Source organism: Scyliorhinus canicula, chromosome 4 (assembly GCF_902713615.1).
Source record: "Scyliorhinus canicula chromosome 4, sScyCan1.1, whole genome shotgun sequence".
Taxonomy (NCBI): domain Eukaryota; kingdom Metazoa; phylum Chordata; class Chondrichthyes; order Carcharhiniformes; family Scyliorhinidae; genus Scyliorhinus; species Scyliorhinus canicula.
The window spans coordinates 3,815,842-3,830,796 of NC_052149.1; the positions used below are offsets into that span (position 1 = coordinate 3,815,842).

Consider the following 14,955-nt stretch of genomic DNA (forward strand, 5'->3'; position numbering starts at 1 on the left):
TGACCACCACAAAGCCGGTCCTGTGTCGGGGGTCCCTGGAAAATCTTTCCGTAACAATTTAAGAACCATTGTATGAAGGAATAGTGTGAAAATAGGAGAGAGGACTGTAAAAAATGTTAAAAAAGCAAGTGCAAATCAACTACAACGAACAAAGAAAAGTACAGCACAGGAACAGGCCCTTCGGCCCTCCAAGCCCGTGCCGACCATGCTGCCTGTCTAAACTAAAATCTTCTACACTTCCTGGGTCCGTATCCCTCTATTCCCATCCTATTCATGTATTTGTCAAGATGCCCCTGAAATGTCACAATCGTCCCTGGCTCTGTGTAAAAAAACTTGCAGTGCATCTTGTAGATTGTGCACACGGCTGATACTGTTCGTTGGTGGTGGGGGGGGGGGGGTGAATGTTTGTGGAAGGGGGAGCAATCAACGGGCTGCTTTGTCCTGGATGGTGTCGAGCTTCTTGAGTGTTGCTGGAGCTGCGCTCATCCAGTCAAGTGGAGAGTATTCCATCACACTCCTGACTTGTGCCTTGTAGATGGTGGACAGGCTTTGTGTGTGTGTGTGTGTGTGGGGGGGGGGGGGTCAGGAGGTGAGCTACCTGCTGCAAGATTCCCTGACTGACCAGCTCTCATGTACGATTACTTAAATTAGACACACACAGATCCGATCTGTGGCCATCACACACACACAGATATATACCGAATAAAAGGAGGGGGTACCTACCGTAACCAATCACTGCGACCACAGCAAAGATGACAAACCAGAACAAGACCCCGGCTGTAAAACGCAGCAGGAGGATGAAGAGTAAACTCACGGCCATTGCAATGACCAATCCACTGTAACAAAAACACATTCACAGTCAGGAAAATAGGGCAAAGAGTGAAACGCAACTATTTCCATTCAATTTACATTTATATAGCACCTTTCTCAACTTCACATGTCACATGACGCTGTCCAGCCAATGAGGTACGAAAGCAATATGGAAACAGGCAGCCAAACTGCACACAGTAATGCAGCAACAGTAATATGATAATAGTCAGATAATAGTCAGAACAGGGAGGTCACGGGCAGCACGGTAGCATAGTGGTTAGCACAGCTGCTTCACAGCTCCAGGGTCCCAGGTTCGATTCCAGGCTTGGGTCACTGTCTGTGTGGAGTCTGCACGTTCTCCCCGTGTCTGCGTGGGTTTCCTCCGGGTGCTCCGGCTTCCTCTCACAGTCTAAAGATGTGTAGGTTAGGATTGGCCATGATCAATTGCCCTTACTGTCCAAAAAAGGTTAGGTGGGTTTACTGGGTGGAGGTGTGGGTTTAAGTGGGGTGCTCTTTCCAAGGGCCAGTTCAAACTTGATGGGCTGAATGACCTCCTTCTGCACTGCAAATTCTATGATAATGTGTCAATTTAGTGATACAAGTTGGGGGTGAATATTCGTCAGGATGATCTTCCCTGTCCTTTGAAACGGTGGTTTTGTGACTTTTTTTTAAACCCCCACTTGAGAGGGCAAATGGGGCCTTGGTTTAATGTCTGACCTGAGGTCTGGTCCCTCAGGGCAGCGCACCCTCTCGAAACCCCACAGGAACAGATTGGGAGCAGGGATGAGGGATTTCCGTGAATGTGGAGAGACTGAGGTTATTCTCCTTCTAGCGGAGAAGGTTAAGAGGAGATTTGAAGGAGGTGTTCAAAATCATGAGGGATTTTGATGGGAGTAAATTAGGAGAAAGTGTTTCTAAGTGACTGAGACGTCACAGATTAAAGCTAATTGACAAAAGAACCAGAGGGGGAGATGAGGATGTGTTTGTAACCCAACCAATGTGCCTGGAAGATGAAATGAAATGAAATGAAAATTGCTTATTGTCACGAGTAGGCTTCAATGAAGTTACTGTGAAAAGCCCCTAGTCGCCACATTCCGGCGCCTGTTCAGGGAGGCTGTTACGGGAATCGAACCGTGCTGCTGGCTTGCCTTTGTCTGCTTTCAAAGCCAGCGATTTAGCCCTGTGAGCTAAACAGATGGGTGGCAGCAGTACCAATCGTAACTTTTAAAAGGGAATTAATAAATATTTAATGGGGAAAGGGATGTGGGGGAAGGGCGAGGGACTAACTGGATAGCTCTTTCAAAGGGCCAGCACAGACACGATGGGCTGAATGGTCTCATTCTGTACGGTATTGTTCTACAATCACCAAAAATATAAAGGAGGAGCTGAGGAGATTTTATTTTCCTGCAGATGTTATTACCTGATGGCATTGCCTCCTCGGGATAGGTGAAAGAAGCAGCATCTTTTGCACAGCTTTCACAAAGGAAAAGCTGGAATTCTTGAAGAAGACAACTTTGGAAGTGTCTGGACAAGGCGTGGCGGAGATACAATGATTCTCCACCGGGAGAGGGAAGAGGCAAATGAAGGTCTGCATTTATATAGTGCCTTTCATAACCTCAGGATACCCCCAAAGTTTTCCTACAGCCAATCGTTGCAACCTCCTCTAGCCCTACGATTCCCGTTCTAAACCTCTCCCACTCTCCCTCGCTCTTTCCCCCTTTTCCAGACGCTCATGAAAACCGAGATCTCTGATCAAGGTTTCGGTCACCTGTCCTGTGTATGACCTACTTATGGGGCTCCCTGACACGTTTTGTCTGATTAATGTTTCTGTGAAATACTTTGGGAGGTTCGACTGTATTAAAGGTGTTATTTATGGGCAGCACGGTGGCACAGTGGTTAGCATTGCTGCCTCACGGCGCTGAGGACCTGGATTCGAATCCTGGCCCTGGGTCACTGTCCGTGTGGAGTTTGCACATTCTCCCCGTGTCTGCGTGGGTTTCGCCCCCACAACCCAAAGATGTGCAGGGTAGGTGGATTGGCCCTTAACTGGAAAAAATAATTGGGTACTCTAAATTTAAAAAAAGGTGTTATTTATAAACCCAAGTTGCTGTTATTACACCAGGGATGTGGTCTGCTTCAAGACGGAATGATGGAGCCGATCATAATCCCAATGCTCGTATGGAGCAAAACACATTGATCTAACTGTCCTGAAACTGGAAAGCCATGGCTCTGGTGTCAAAGTCAAACATGGATTGAATAATGTCTGACAGCCTTAAGTTTGCCAATCTGACCAGCGCAGTGCTACAAACCTCCCCAGTGCTTAATTACTCGCAGCTTCCAGTCAGATTCCTCAAACGTAAACAGAGAGCTGGCAGATAAATTGGTGTCACCTATCAGTGCTATGTTATTCACAGAGAGCGACATTAAGATAGGGTAAAAGGTCGGTGTGAAATTGCCTTGAAAACTGAGGGGCCGTAAATCAATTTAGCCCAGACAGCGCTGACTGTGTTAACAATCCGGAGTCATGTTCCTGCCGTAAGGTGGCTCCTTCATCAGTACTCACATTAAAATCCAATACCAGGAGTTGGTGTAGTCTTCAAATATCTTCATCCAAATCTCCCTGGCGTCAAGTACATGATTTATTCCTCTGCAATAAATTGAAAGCACATTGTGTCTTGCACTCATTCATTCATAATTATTCACTCTAAGCACTGGTTTAATGAGACAGTTCATTATAGTGGGATGTGAGGACACAGCAGGTTAATAATATCTGCACGTTAAAAGCAGGGCATTAGATGAGACTGCAGCAGGTACATGACATCACATTCAACTGAAATACAGTGTTAGCCTTCAGAAGCTGCCTCACTTGACAATTCTATTGCGGAAGACTGAATTGGTGTGTACATTTTCTGTCAATGACCCACTGTTCTGAATGGATTTCTTTATGATGTTCAGATCAATAAACTAATAAAGAAATAACGTGAATTTATTTAGCACCTTCCGCAACCTCAGGATATCCCACGGCACTTTACAGCCAATAAAATGCTCTTGAAGTGTAGTCAATGTTGTAACGTAGGAAATGTGGCAGCCAATTCTCACACAGTCAGATCCCATACACATCAATCCTTGATACCGGGCAGAAAATCTCTTTTGTTTAGTGGTGTTGGTTGAGCAATAATTATCAGGACACCACAGGGGAACTACCCTGCCCTTTCTCTTCATAATGGGATCTTTTACACCCACCTCAATGAACATAGAACATCACAGCGCAGTACAGGCCCTTCGGCCCTCGATGTTGCGCTGACCTGTGAAACCCCTCTAAAACCCATCAACACTATTCCCTTATTGTCCATATGCCTATCCAATGACCATTTGAATGCGTTTAGTGTTGGCAAGTCCACTACTGTTGCAGGCAGGGCATTCCACACCCTTACTACTCTCTGAGTAAAGACCCCACCTCTGACATCTGTCCTATATCTATCTCCCCTCAATTTAAAGCTATGTCCCCTCATGCTAGACATCACCATCCGAGGAAAAAGGCTCTCACTGTCCACTCTATCTAATCTTCTGATCATCTTGTATGCCTCAATTAAGTCACCTCTTAACCTTCTTCTCTCTAACAAAAACAGCCTCACGTCCTTCAGCCTTTCCTCGTAAGATCTTCCCTCCATACCAGGAAACATCCTGATAAATCTCCTCTGTATCCTTTCCAATGCTTCCACATCCTTCCTATAATGCGGCGACCAGAACTGCACGCAATACTCCAAATGCGGCCGCACCAGAGTTTTGTACAACTGCAACATGACCTCATGGCTCCGAAACTCAATTCCTCTACCAATAAAAGCTAACACACCGTACGCCTTCTTAACAACCCTCTCAACCTGGGTGGCAACTTTCGGGGATCTATGGACATGGATCTCTCTGCTCATCCACACTACCAAGAATCTTACCATTAGCCCAGTACTCTGTCTTCCTGTTATTCCTTCCAAAATGAATCACCTCACACTTTTCTGTATTAAACTCCATTTGCCACCTCTCAGCCCAGCTCTGCAGCTTATTGATGTCCCTCTTTAACTTGTAACATCCTTCCGACTGTCCACAACTCCACCGACTTTAGTGTCATCTGCAAATTTACTCACCCATCCTTCTACGCCCTCCTCAAGTCATTTATAAAAATGACAAACAGCAGTGGCCCCAGAACAGATCCTTGCGGTACACCACTAGTAACTGAACTCCAGGCTGAACATTTCCCATCAACCACCACCCTTTGTCTTCTTCCAGCTAGCCAATTTCTGATCCAAACTGCTCAATCACCCTGGACAGACAGTGGCAAGGTTTAATTGAGAGATGGCACCACCCATTAACTGTCATCAGCCAAGAGTCCCCGTACGTAAAGTCATTAGAATTAATTAGAGTAAAGTGTGGAGAGGAAACTGGAAGTCTGCAGAGGTTTGTGGACAGTTTAAGTGAGTAGGCTAGGGTCTGGCAGATGGAATACAATGTTGGTAAATGTGAGCTCATCCATTTCAGTACGAATAACAGCAAAATGGATTATTATTTAAACTATTAATTTAATTAATATTAAATTATTTTAACGGTCAAAAATTGCAGCATGCTGCTGTGCAGAGGGACCTGGGTGTCCATCTGCATGAATCACAAAACGTTGGCTTGCGGGTACAGCAGGTAATTAAGAAGGCAAATGGAATTTTGTCCTTCATTGCTAGAGGGATGGAGTTTAAAAGCAGGGAGGTTATGTTGCAGCTGTATAGGGAGCTGGTGAGGCCACGCCTGGAGTACTGTATACAGTTGTGGTCTCCTTACTTGAGAAAGGATGTTCTGGCAGTGGAGGGGGTGCAGAGGAGATTCACCAGGTTGATTCCAGAGTTGAGAGGATTGGCTGATGAGGAGAGACTGAGTAAACTGGGGCTATACTCATATTGGACTATACGGCACGGCAGTACAGGGGGCGGCACGGTAGCACAGTGGTTAGCACTGTTGCTTCACAGCTCCAGGGTGCCAGGTTCGATTCCCAGCTTGGGTCACTGTCTGTGCGGAGTCTGCACGTTCTCCCCGTGTCTGCGTGGATTTCCTCCGGGTGCTCCGGTTTCCTCCCGCAGTCCAAAGATGTGCAGGTTAGGTGGATTGGCCGTGCTAAATTGCCCTTAGGTTAGGTGGGGTTACTGGGTTACGGGGATAGGGTGCAGGTGTGGACTTAAGGAGGGTGTTCTTTCCAAGGGCTGGTGCAGACTCAATGGGCCGAATGACCTCCTTCTGCACTGTAAATTCTATGAAAAAAAAATGTGATATTCATTTGGAATTTAGAAGATTGAGGGGGGGGTTCTGATAGAAACATATAACATTGTGACGGGAATAGCTAAGATAGAAGAATGGAGATTGTTTCCACTGGCGGGTGAAAGCAGAACTAGGGGGCATAGCCTCAAAATAAGGGGAAGTAGATTTAGGACTGAGTTTAGGAGGAACCTCTTCACCCAAAGGGTTGTGAATCTATGTTTTTAAGGCAAAGGTAGATAGATTTTTGAAGAGTAAAGGGATTAAGGGATTTGGTGAGCGGACGGGTAAGTGGAGCTGAGTCCACAAAAGATCAGCCATGATCTGATTGAATGGCGGAGCAGGCTCGTGGGGCCAAATGGCCTACTCCTGCTCCTAGTTCTTATGCTCTTCAACTGGCTCGGGAGGGGAAAGGTTCTCATTTCTGATCACTGTCGTGAGAAGGCAGCTGAAGGTTTGTGTGTGCCAATGACTGTGCAAGTCTGTGGGTGGGAGTGAGTGAATACGCATATTGAATGGATAGATGACAGGGTTGCCCGTGGTCAGGTAGCTTGCTGTCGGCAGATGAGCTGACACATGCAGAGCCAATTGGCTTCAATGGGAGCACAGAATGGCGACTTCAATTAGTGTGGAGAGACTGGAGACGCTGGGATCGTTCTCCTTGGAGCAGAGAAGGTTCCGAGGAGATTGAATCGAGATGTTCAAAATCAGCAAGAGTTTTGATGGAGTAAATGAGGAGAAAGTGTTTCCAGTGACAGGAGGGAGGGTAACCAGAGGTACACGGATTGAAGAGAATGGGTAAAAGAAGCAGAGGGGGAGATGAGGAGAATGTTATTTACCCAGCGAGTTGTTGTGATCTGGAAGGTGCTGCCTGAAAGGGCGGTGGAAGCAGATTCAATAATAACTTTCCAAAGGGAATTGGTGATAAATTGGAGGGAAGATTTGTCGGGCTCTGGGGAATGAACAGAATAGTAAGATTAATTGGAGAGCTCTTTCAAAGTGCCAGGAGAGGCTCGATGGGCTGAATGGCCTCCTTTTGCATTATAAGATTCTATGAAAGAGGCTTACTGAAGCAAAGTGTTTGTGCATTCCCCTCTGCCTGCCTTCGGGGGACAAAAAAAATCTAGTTGCGAGATTTCCATTCATGGATAGTGAAGCTCGGAACATTAAAGTGGATCAACGTGTTTGTGGCTGAATTATTATTAGTGAATATATCGGCGTAACTCCTTGCACATTGGTGGAATATCGGCAGAAGTTACATGAGAACCTAGAGGGTTTGAAGACAAGTTGGGATGGATTGAGTGTCTGAAATCCGTAAACCGATTTGCCACAGAAAGCTCAATGGTAAGATCAGTCGAGGCTTCAGATGAACTCTTCAACTCTGCGACCCAGTTTGAGAACTGCTGTGAAGAATCTGTGAAGAAGATCGGGCAGCGTTTTCTCTCAAGCCATAAACACAAATATTGGCCTGAAATTTCTTCAGAACGGCTTTCACTTATGTGTTGCCAACCCTCCAGGATTTCCCATGTGTCCCCAGGAACCAAAGGAGGATCTCCAGGTTACTGCTCCGAGCAAAACCCCAGTGAAAGGTCACTGCAGCGTTAAAAATTCTATTTAATGGAAAGAAAAATATTGGAGATGAGGGGGAAAGGGGACTGTTTGGCTGGCAGTTAGGATGAATCCAATCCAGTGGTTAGCATTGCTGCCTCAAGGCGCCGAGGACCTGGATTCGATCCCGGCCCCGGGTCACTGTCCGTGTGGAGTTTGCACATTCTCCCCGTGTCTGCGTGGGTCTCACCCCCACAACCCAGAAAGATGTGCAGGGTAGGTGGATTGGCCACGCTAAATTGTCCCTCAATTGGACATAAAAAGAATTGGGTGCTCTAAATTTAAAGAAAGGTGAATCCAATCAGAAACTGAACTGGACTATCCATTTAAATAACAAAAACAGAAAATGCTGGGAAAATCTCGGTAGGTCTGACAGCATCCGTGAAGAGAGAGGGGAGCTAACGTTTTAAATCTGAATGTCATCCACATTCAAAACATTAGCTCTCTTCTCTCTCCACAGATGCTGTCAGGCATGTTGAGATTTTCCAGCATTTCTGTTTTTGTTTCAGATTCCAGCATCCGCAGTAATTTGCTGTTATTGTTGCCATATTAATGCTGTGGATCCAAGAGCATGTCAAAGGCGAGGAATCCTGCAGCGAGTAACTCACCTCCTGACTCCCCAAAGCCTGCCCACCATCTACAAGGCACAGGTCAGGAGTGTGATGGCATATTCTCCACTTGCCTGGATGAGTGCAGCTCCAACAACACTCATGAAGCTCAACACCATCCAGGACAAAGCATCAAACCTTAAACATTCACGCTCTCCAACACCGATGCAGCATCAGCAGCCGTGTGTACCATCTACAAGATGCATTGCAGGATTCGCCAAGGCTCCTTAGGCAGCTCCTTCCAAACTCACGACCCCTCCTGCATGGAAGGACAAGGGCAGCAGATGCCTGGGAACCCCACCACCTGGAGGTTCCCCTCCAAGCCCCTCACCACCCTGACTTGGAAATATATCGGCCGTTCCTTCACTGTCGCTGGGTCAAAATCTCAAAACCCCCTCCCTAACAGCACTGTGGATGTACCTACACCATAGTGACTGCAGCGGTTCAAGAAGGCAGCTCACCACCACCTTCTCAAGGGCAACTAGGGATGGGCAATAAATGCTGGCCTGGGCAACGATGTACGTCCTGTGAATTAATTTGAAAAAGTAACAAAGTGTCTTTTTTTAAATGTGTCCATGGGATGAGGGTGTCGCTGGGTGGGCCAGCAAATATTGCCCATCCCTGAGGGCCTGGAGTCACATGTAGGCCAGACCGGGTAAGGACGGCAGATTTCCTTCCCTAAAGGACGATAGTGACCCAGATGCCTTTTTATGATAATCATTTAGATTTTTAATTCCAAGGGATATGGGGGGAAGGTGGGATCAGGGTATTGAACTTGATGATCTGCCATGATCGTAATGAATGGCGAGCAGGCTCGAGGGGCCGAATGGCCTCCTCCTGCTTCTATTTTATATGCTTCTCTGTTTCAGATATCAACCTCAGCTTCAACATGCTGTTGAAATGGCCGAAGGATATCTCACTGTGAGGATGGTGTCATTCCCCTCCCTATTCCCGCCCACAACACGCCCCCAGCAATGCTCTGGAATGTGCCCCTAAACCGTGCGCTATCGTCGCAAATTCCCCATTTAAAGGAAGAAAGACTATTGCCCATCGTGACTTCAGGACACTTTGCAGCCGGTGGAGCACATTGCGGGGCGTAGTCACTGTTGTAACGTTGGAAATGCGCCAGCCCATGTGTGCACAGAAAGCTCCCACAAACAGCGACGTGGTGAATGGCCACATGACCTGGTCAGGGGCTTGGCCTGCACTGGGGCTACAACTGCGGCAGCAGCTCCTTGTCCCTCGAAAGATCAAACTGAACCCTGGGCAATAGACACGGCATAGAACCCGTCAACAAAATCCAGTTTTGGAGCAGCGAGCAATGTGCTGTGTGAGCTCAGAGCCAAGTGAACAAACAGCTTCCTGTAGTTTAGTGGTTAAGCGTCCAATATTAACTTCTTCATTGGGAAGCGTTGAAAAAGTCAGTAAGCCAGGTGTTAGCTGGAGCAGTCACACACGCACAGCCATTCACTAAAACAGAGCAGAGTTCATTTCTAAAGCTGGAAATAGCACCCACTATTTCCATCGAATTACACAGGATTTACACAACAGAAACTGGCCTTGTGGCCCAACACAAGTCACCTCCCACCCTTCCTCACCCCATTCTATCAGCCTCTCCTGCTATTCCACTCCAGAGGATTGCTGACCAAATAGACATAGTTGTCGAAGCTTTTCATCTTGCACTCATCAGGCCCAATGCAAAAAAACATTGCAAAGGAAATCAGCAAACAGATGTGGCGGGATTCTCCGAATACCCCGCCGGGCCGGAGAATCGTCGGGGGGCGGCGTGAATCCCTCCCTCGCCAAGGTTTTGGCGGGGCCGGGAATAACGCCGTGCTGGTCGGCGGCCCCCCCGGCGATTCTCCGTCCCGCAATGGGCCAAGCAACCGCCCGTTTTAGGCCAGTCCCACCAGCGTAAATTAGACCTAGCACGTACTGGTGGGACCTGGCTCTGCGGGTGGTCTCCGGTGTCCTGGGGGGGGGGGGGGGGTATCTGGTCCTGGGGGGTGCCCCCACGGTGCCTGGCCCGCGATCGGGGCCCACCGATCCGCGGGGGTACACCTTCCCTCCGCACAGGCTGCTGTGGACCTCTGCCATGGCCGGTGCGGAGACAAATCCCCCCTGTGCATGCGCTGGGATGACACCAGCACACGCTGCCGCTCCCGTGCATGTGCCAACTAACGCCGGCCAGTGGAGGCCCTTCGCGCTGTTTGGCACGGCGCCAAGCCCCTTCCGCACCGTTAGCCCCTGAAGGTGCGGAGCCCGACGCCGAAGTGGTTCACGCCTCTCCTTGGCACCGGGATCTCCCGCCCCGCCGGTTAGGGGAGAATCCCGCCCTACACTTTATGATAAGGGAGTCAAGTGGTATATTGAATTTCAGTGCCAGTGTGATGTGAAGTATGCATGTCGCTTTCCCCAAAGACTGTCAGGTTGTATCAAACAGTGAGTCCCACACTGTGCGTAATGAGCAAGGTACAGACTGTATCCAACCAGGCCCTGCTTGGAAAATACAGAACATAGTGTCCACCATGAGATGTTATTCTGCGATTGGACAACATTCGCTAAATGATCCTCAGTGTGCTGTGAATTACGCTTACAACTAATTTAAGATTGTCAGTTGGGCTTGCAGTTCGAAGTATTTGCATGTACCAGTAGCTACATATATTAATACACGGGTCCCTGTTCTTCGCAACTGGAAAGAACATCTACACACATTTGTCTGTTTCAGCTAAACAAAATAAGTGACAGCCATTCACTGATTCATTCCTCATGGCTATGACTTGGCCAATCAGAGTCAAGCTGCCTGGTTTAAATTAATAACAATGCTTGGCAGTTAACTGGCAGTCATCATCAACTGGTGCATTCTCGTTCGCATTGCCTCCACCGTTCAGAGTCCACTTGCTAGCCAATTCTCATACCAGCCAACTATTTTCTTATACAACACAAAGCTCTTGTTTCCCTACATGTTTATCCAGCTTCTCTTTAAATGTATCAATACTATTCACCTAGACCACTCTCTGAAGGAGCGAGTCCCACATTCTCCCCACTCCCTGTGGGAGCGAGTCCCACATTTTCCCCACTCCCTGTGGGAGCGAGTTCCATATTCTCCCCACTCCCTGTGGGAGCGAGTTACACATTCTCCCCACTCCCTGTGGGAGCGAGTTACACATTCTCCTCACTCCCTGTGGGAGCGAGTTCCACATTCTCCCCACTCCCTGTGGGAGCGAGTTCCACATTCTCCCCACTCCCTGTGGGAGCGAGTCCCACATTCTCCCCACTCCCTGTGGGAGCGAGTCCCACATTTTCCCCACTCCCCGTGGGAGCGAGCCCCACATTTTCCCCACTCCCCGTGGGAGCGAGTCCCACATTCCCCCACTCCCTGTGGGAGCGAGTCCCATATTCTCCCCACTCCCTTTGTGAGCGAGTCCCACATACTCCCCACTCCCTGTGGGAGGGAGTCCATATTCTCCCCCACTCCCATGGGAGCGAGTCCCACATTCTCCCCCACTCCCTGTGGGAACGAGTTCCACATTCTCCCTACTCTCTGAGTAAAGAAGTTTCTTCCGAATTCCCGATTGGATTAATTAGTGACCATCTGATATTTATGGCTTCTAGTTTCAGTCTTCAACTCAAACGTGGAAACATCTTTTCGATATTGAACCTTATCAAAGCCCTTCTTCGTTTTAAAGATCTCTATCACAACCACAAACAATTAAAGATCTCTATCACAGACCAAGCAGGCCAGCAGCACGGTTCGATTCCCATACCGGCCTCCCCGAACAGGCGCCGGAATGTGGCGACTAGGGGCTTTTCACAGTAACTTCATTGAAGCCTACTCGTGACAATAAGCGATTTTCATCATGTTGTTCCCCCCCCCCAGAGAAAAGAGAGTCAAAGCTGTAGATACTCAAATTACACTGTTATAACCTGCCTGCTTACCACTGTCTGGGGACTAATGACAATCCCAAAATCCTTAGGGAGTATGAGCTTCCCCAATAAGGGGGGGGCAGAGAAATCATTAGCAGATTCCCTGCATAAATAGAGCTGGCCAGTTTGGAACAGGCTAGAGGAGAGTGAGCAGCAAGGGAAGTTGCTGCTGCTGTTGTTTTTATATATATGTTATTGTAAATAAATGTTATTTCTTTCTATCCTTCAACTCGTGCTGGATTCTTCGTCGCCCTCACAAAATACACAATCACACATTCTTCCCCTTCCTGAAAACAATCCGGCCCATCTTTCCATTGCGACCACTTTGAGTGTCCGGCTCTCCACCTCTCAGTCCCTCTCCCTCCTGAACAAGCTGCCGACTATATCGGAGTGGCTGTCAGCAGGAACAACGGGGACTGCAGCCACTGTTTCTATTAAACCTGGCCTGGAGTCTCACTGAATTAAAGATTAATCTCCCACAGACTGCTGTCAGCTGCTCCCCAGGGGAAAACATCACAGGGACATTTAAAACAATCTGTTCCTTTAAAGAGTTTCTTTCCACACTTCTGTTTGGTATAAATCCTGAACAGGAAATAAAGTTGTGACGAGAAGTCATTGGCCTGAAACATTCGGCCACAATTTCTGATCTCCAGATGGTTGTACGCTGCAGGCACCATGCACTTGGCGGGCGGGGTGGGCGGGCGGGGAGGGGGGGGGGGGGGACCTTCCCCGACCTATCTCGATCCCTCGCCCACCTGCCTCCCTATTCTCAAAACCACCCACCTGCCATGCTCACCTCTCACCCAATTCTCTCTGTAGCATCTGACAGTGACTATGGGACCTTTAACCCTATTGGAGAGGTGGTAGCTGGAGCTGTAAAAGGGGGTTTCCCCTGCCTTCTGGGAAAGGGCAGTGACACTGTCTGAATTTCTGAGGAGGCTCAGGTTAGCGGTCCGGGTGGGAAATGCGGAGTTCCAGTGCAAGGCAGATACACAGGAGGGGGGCAGATACCTGATAGTATTTACCACTCCTCAGAAGGTTCAGGCCAATGACTGTTTCTCTCCACACTTGCTCCTGACTGCTCAGGTTTTGCTGCATTGTTTGTTCATATTTCAGGGCAATAAAGGCGGTTTGCCCGATAATGTGGATTCACAGCTCCAGGGTCCCAGGTTCGATTCCCGGCTTGGGTCACTGTCTGTGTGGAGTCTGCACGTCCTCCCCGTGTGTGCGTGGGTTTCCTCCGGGTGCTCCGGTTTCCTCCCACAAGTCCCGAAAGACGGGCTGTCAGGTGAATTGGACATTCTGAATTCCCCCTCGGTGTACCCGAACAGGCGCCAGAATGTGGCGACTAGGGGATTTTCGGTGACCAACGGCCGGATTGTGGGGGTGGGGCAGTGGGAGGAGTGGTGGTCATGATGAAACCTCCAGGAATAGGCCCAAGCAAACCTCTGCAGTTTGGGTTCCCCCAGGGTCACTCAGCTCCTGACCTCATTACAGCCTTGGTTCAAACATGGACAAAGAGCTGAATGCCAGAGGTGAGGTGAGAGTGACTGCCTTTGGCATCAAGGCAGCATTTGACCGAGTGTGGCATCAAGGGGCCCGAGCTAAACTGGAGTCAATGGGAATCGGGGGTAAACTCTCCGCTGGTTGGAGTCATACCCGGCACAAAGGGAGATGGTTGTGGTGGTTGGAGATCAATCATCTCAGCTCCAGGACATCACTGCAGGAGTTCCTCAGGGTAGTGTCCTCGGCCCAACCATCTTCAGCTGCTTCATCAATGACCTCCCTTCCATCATAAGGTCAGAAGTGGGGATGTTTGCGGATGACTGCACAATGTTCAGCACCATTCGCGACTCCTCAGATAATGAAGCAGTCCATGTCCAAATGCAGCAAGACCTGGACAATATCCACCACGGAAGTGCCAGGTAATGACCATCTCCTACAAGACAGGATCTATCCATCGCCTCTTGATATTCAATGGCATTACCATCGCTGAATTCCCCACAATCAACACCCTGGGGGTCATTATTGATCTGAAACTGAACTGGACCCAGCCATATAAATATTGTTGCTACTAGGACAAGCCACGGGCGAGGCATCCGACGGCGAATAACTCACACTCTGATCCCCAAAGCCTGTTCACCATCTACAAGGCACAGGTCAGGAGTGTGATGGAATACTCTCCACTTGCCTGGATGAGCGCAGCTCCAACAACACTCAAGAAGCTCAACACCATCCAGGACAATCCAGCCCAGTTGATTGGCACCCACGTCCATAGATATTCACTTCCTCCACCATCGACGAACAGTGGCAGCCGTGTGTACCATCTGCAAGATGCACTGCAGGAACTCACCAAGGTTCCTTAGACAGTGCCTTCCAAACCCACAACCACTACAATCTAGAAGGACAAGGGCAGCAGATACCTGGCAACCCCACCACCTGGAGGTTCCCCTCCAAGTCACTCACCGCCCCGACTTGAAAATATATCGGCCGTTCCTTCACTGTCGCTGGGGCAACATCCTGGAACAGCTTTGACAAAGAGTCATCGGACTCGAAACGTTAGATCTTTTCCCTCCCTAGAGATGGGCCTCACGGTAGCATGGTGGTTAGCATCAATGCTTCACAGCTCCAGGGTCCCAGGTTCAATTCCCGGCTGGGTCACTGTCTGTGCGGAGTCTGCACGTCCTCCCCCTGTGTGCGTGGGTTTCCTCCG

At 48.8% G+C, this 14,955-nt stretch overlaps 1 protein-coding gene across 1 annotated transcript in view; it reads right to left on the reverse strand.

Moving 5' to 3' along the window:
- Positions 1-14,955, reverse strand: part of slc44a5b (solute carrier family 44 member 5b) — a 436,275-nt gene that overhangs the window by 75,001 nt on the left and 346,319 nt on the right. Inside the window, exons 10-11 of the mRNA XM_038793600.1 lie at positions 3,374-3,457; positions 724-836 (exon numbers count right to left, since the gene is read on the reverse strand). Of these exons, the coding sequence (XP_038649528.1) occupies positions 724-836; positions 3,374-3,457 (197 nt within the window). The remainder of the gene's footprint in view (positions 1-723; positions 837-3,373; positions 3,458-14,955) is intronic.